This window comes from Nansenia antarctica (assembly GCF_963989245.1).
Source record: "Nansenia antarctica genome assembly, chromosome: 2".
Lineage (NCBI taxonomy): Eukaryota > Metazoa > Chordata > Actinopteri > Argentiniformes > Microstomatidae > Nansenia > Nansenia antarctica.
The window spans coordinates 87114993-87119992 of record NC_137675.1 but is presented as its reverse complement, the minus strand read 5'-3'; the positions used below and the strand labels follow the sequence as shown (position 1 = coordinate 87119992).

At 43.8% G+C, this 5000-nt stretch overlaps 1 protein-coding gene across 1 annotated transcript in view; it reads right to left on the bottom strand.

The window, feature by feature from the left end:
• The window catches only part of LOC308150817 (protein kinase C alpha type-like), a gene marked incomplete at both ends in the record, with an annotated part of 52886 nt that overhangs the window by 6519 nt on the left and 41367 nt on the right, over positions 1 to 5000 (bottom strand). Inside the window, one exon of the mRNA XM_080523609.1 lies at positions 4452 to 4592. Within this exon, the coding sequence (XP_080379735.1) occupies positions 4452 to 4592 (141 nt within the window). The remainder of the gene's footprint in view (positions 1 to 4451; positions 4593 to 5000) is intronic.

Sequence of the window (5000 nt, the reverse complement as noted above, 5' to 3'; positions counted from 1 at the left end):
ATTCCACACAGACTGATATATTTCAAGTGTTTATTGCTTTTAATTTTGATGGTTATTACTGACAACTAATGAAAACCCCAAATTCAGTATCTCAGAAAATTAGAATATTACTTAAGACCAATACAAAACAAGTTTTTTTTTAAAATGTTGGCCAACTGAAATGTATGAACATGGAAAGTATAAGCATGTACAGCACTCAATACTTAGTTGGGGCTCCTTATGCCTGAATTACTGCAGCAATGCGGCATGGCATGGAGTCCATCAGTCTGTGGCACTGCTCAGGTGTTATGAGAGCCCAGGTTGCTCTGATAGTGGCCTTCAGCTCTTCTGCATTGTTGGGTCTGGCGCATCGCATCTTCCTCTTCACAATACCATCTAAGGTCAGGCGAGTTTGCTGGCCAATTAAGAACAGGGATACCATGGTCCTTAAACCAGGTACTGGTATCTTTGGCACTGTGTGCAGGTGCCAAGTCCTGTTGGAAAATGAAATCTGCATCTCCATAAAGTTGGTCAGCAGCAGGAAGCATTAAGTGCTCTAAAACTTCCTGGTAGACGGCTGCGTTGACCCTGGACCTCAGAAAACACAGTGGACCAACACCAGCAGATGACATGGCACCCCAAACCATCACTGACGGTGGAAACTTTACACTGGATTTCAAGCAACGTGGATTCTGTGCCTCTCCTCTCTTCCTCCAGACTCTGGGACCTTGATTTCCAAAGGAAATGCAAAATGTACTTTCATCAGAGAACATAACTTTGGACCACTCAGCAGCAGTCCAGTCCTTTTTGTCTTTAGCCCAGGCGAGACGCTTCTGACGCTGTCTCTTGTTCAAGAGTGGCTTGACACAAGGAATGCGACAGCTGAAACCCATGTCTTGCATACGTCTGTGTGTGGTGGTTCTTGAAGCACTGACTCCAGCTGCAGTCCACTCTGTGAATCTCCCCCACATTTTTGAATCGGCTTTGTTTCACAATCCTCTCCAGGGTGCGGTTATCCCTATTGCTTGTACACTGTTTTCTACCACATCTTTTCCTTCCATTCGCCTCTCTATTAATTTGCTTGGACACAGAGCTCTGTGAACAGCCAGCCTCTTTAGCAATGACCTTTTCTGCCTTGCCCTCCTTGTGCAAGGTGTCAATGGTCGTCTTTTGGACAACTGTGAGGTCAGCAGTCTTCCCCATGATTGTGTAGCCTACAGAACTGGACTGAGGGACCATTTAAAGGCGTTTGCAGGTGTTTTTAGTTAATTAGCTGATTAGAGTGTGGCACCAGGGGTCTTCAATATTGAACCTTTTCACAATATTCTAATTTTCTGAGATACTAAATTTGGGGTTTTCATTAGTTGTCAGTAATAAACATCAAAATTAAAAGCAATAAACACTTGAAATATATCAGTCTATGTGGAATGAATGTATACATTATACAAGTTTCACTTTTTGAATGGAATTACTGAAATAAATCAACTTTTTGATGATATTCTAATTATATGACCAGCACCTGGTATAACATCTACTGTATATATATATATATACATACATATATATATATAACATATATGTATATAACATCTATATATATAACATCTACATATATAACATATATATATATATAACATCTATATATAACATCTATACATATAACATCTATATATATAACATCAATATATATAACACATATATATATATAACACATATATATATAACATCTATATATATATATAACATCTATATATAACACATATATTTATAACATATATATATAACACATATATATATATATAACATCTATATATATAACATATATATATAACATATATATATATATATATACACAGTATAACATATATACGCCGTTCAGCTGACGCTTTCATCCAAAGCGACTTACATTGCAGTGAGTGCATACATCCATGTCTCAGTATACAATATATGGATACTGCACTTACATAGCGCCTTATTCCAAAGCGCTTTACAACGGCCTCTCATTCACCCATTCACACACACATTCACACACCATTGGCGGCAAGCTACCATGCAAGGCGCCGGCTTGGGGGTTTGGGGGTTCAGTGTCTTGCCCAAGGACGCTTCGCCACCAATCTGCCAACCTTGGGATCATTAGACGGCGGCTCTACCTCCTGAGACACAGCCTCTACCTCCTGAGCCACAGCCTCTACCTCCTGAGCCACAGCCTCTACCTCCTGAGACACAGCCTCTACCTCCTGAGACACAGCCTCTACCTCCTGAGCCACAGCCTCTACCTCCTGAGCCACAGCCTCTACCTCCTGAGACACAGCCTCTACCTCCTGAGACACAGCCTCTACCCCCTGAGACACAACCTCTACGTCCTGAGACACAGCCTCTACCTCCTGAGACACAGCCTCTACCTCCTGAGCCACAGCCTCTACCTCCTGAGCCACAGCCTCTACCTCCTGAGCCACAGCCTCTACCTCCTGAGCCACAGCCTCTACCTCCTGAGACACAGCCCCTACCTCCTGAGACACAGCCTCTACCTCCTGAGACACAGCCTCTACCTCCTGAGACACAGCCTCTACCTCCTGAGACACAGCCTCTACCTCCTGAGACACAGCCTCTACCTCCTGAGACACAGCCTCTACCTCCTGAGACACAGCCTCTACCTCCTGAGACACAGCCTCTACCTCCTGAGACACAGCCGCCCCAGTATATACGGTCCCAGCGGGAATCAAACCCCACAACCAAACCTTCTTCTTTCTATCAGCTCTTCACTGATAGAGTAGTGTAAACTCAGTGGCCGAAACAGCTACACCTAGCGGCGGAGGATATAAGAGAAAAACTACATTTTCTTCTGCTGAAAACGTATGTATATTGGAGGAATATAATGTGGAGAAAAGCATACTGCTTAGCAGTTTCAACCAGTAAAGTAGTTTACCGCGCTGGAGTTACAGTGTTAACTAGCTACTAGCCCAGACTTGTTCCCATAGCAACACAGCTCTTAAATCAAGCTTAGCCAGGGGGGAAGGAGGCTAACTTTCTAACCTCAAAATAAGTCAGTCTTATTTTTTATGCAACAGGCAGTTTAGACTGGTCTAACCTGAGAATATAACACTAGTCTAAGGCTTAGACCAGTCTTAATCTATGTTTATGACAATATAAGACTAGTCTAAGGCTTAGACCAGTCTTAATCTATGTTTATGAGAATATAAAACTAGTCTAAGGCTTAGACCAGTCTTAATCTATGTTTATGACAATATAAAACTAGTCTAAGGCTTAGACCAGTCTTAATATATGTTTATGAGAATATAAAACTAGTCTAAGGCTTAGACAAGTCTTAATCTATGTTTATGAGAATATAAAACTAGTCTAAGGCTTAGACCAGTCTTAATCTATGTTTATGAGAATATAACACTAGTCTAAGGCTTAGACCAGTCTTAATCTATGTTTATGACAATATAACACTAGTCTAAGGCTTAAACTAGACCAGTCTTAATCTATGTTTATGACAATAATAAGACTAGTCTAAGGCTCAGACCAGTCTTAATCTATGTTTATGAGAATATAACACTAGTCTAAGGCTTAAACTAGACCAGTCTTAATCTATGTTTATGACAATAATAAGACTAGTCTAAGGCTTAGACCAGTCTTAATCTATGTTTATGAGAATATAAAACTAGTCTAAGGCTTAGACCAGTGTTAATCTATGTTTATGAGAATATAAAACTAGTCTAAGGCTTAGACCAGTCTTAATCTATGTTTATGAGAATATAACACTAGTCTAAGGCTTAGACCAGTGTTAATCTATGTTTATGAGAATATAAAACTAGTCTAAGGCTTAGACCAGTCTTAATCTATGTTTATGAGAATATAACACTAGTCTAAGGCTTAGACCAGTCTTAATCTATGTTTATGAGAATATAACACTAGTCAAAGGCTTAAACTAGACCAGTCTTAATCTATGTTTATGACAATAATAAGACTAGTCTAAGGCTTAGACCAGTCTTAATCTATGTTTATGAGAATATAACACTAGTCTAAGGCTTAGACCAGTGTTAATCTATGTTTATGAGAATATAAAACTAGTCTAAGGCTTAGACCAGTCTTAATCTATGTTTATGAGAATATAACACTAGTCTAAGGCTTAGACCAGTCTTAATCTATGTTTATGAGAGTATAACACTAGTCAAAGGCTTAAACTAGACCAGTCTTAATCTATGTTTATGAGAATATAACACTAGTCTAAGGCTTAGACCAGTCTTAATCTATGTTTATGAGAATATAACACTAGTCAACGGCTTAAACTAGACCAGTCTTAATCTATGTTTATGACAATAATAAGACTAGTCTAAGGCTTAGACCAGTCTTAATCTATCTTTATGCAACCGGCCCCTGGTCCCCGTTAGTCCAGGGTCTAGTATCCTCCTCCAGCCCTGGCGGACTCCCAGCCCAGTAGAGACCTCCCCCACCCCAGATCCACTCACCGTTTTGGGCTTGAAGGGAGGCTGTACCTCCCTGTTGGCCAGGCGGTCCCAGTCGATGCGTCTGAAGAAGGCCTGCTCCCTGATGTCCTGCTCCCCCTCCGGACCACAGCCCAGGCGCTTGGACGGGTGCTTGGTCATCAGCTGAGAGGGGAGGGAGGAAGGGAGGGGGGGGAGGGAGGGGGGGAGGGAGGGGGGGGGGGAGGGGAGGGAGGGGGGAGAGAGGGAGGGAGGGTGGGGGGAGGGGAGGGAGGGGGGAGAGAGGAAGGGAGGGAGGGAGGGGGGAGGGAGGGGGGGGGGGAGGGGAGGGAGGGGGGGGAGAGGGAGGGAGGGAGGGTGGGGGGAGGGGAGGGAGGGGGGAGAGAGGGAGGGAGGGGGGAGGGGAGGGAGGGGGGAGAGAGGGAGGGAGGGAGGGTGGGGGAGAGAGGGAGGGGGGAGGGGAGGGAGGGGGGAGAGAGGGAGGGAGGGAGGGAGGGGGGAGGGGAGGGAGGGGGGGAGGGGGGGGAGGGAGGGAGGGAGGGGAGGGAGGGGGGAGAGAGGGAGGGAGGGAGG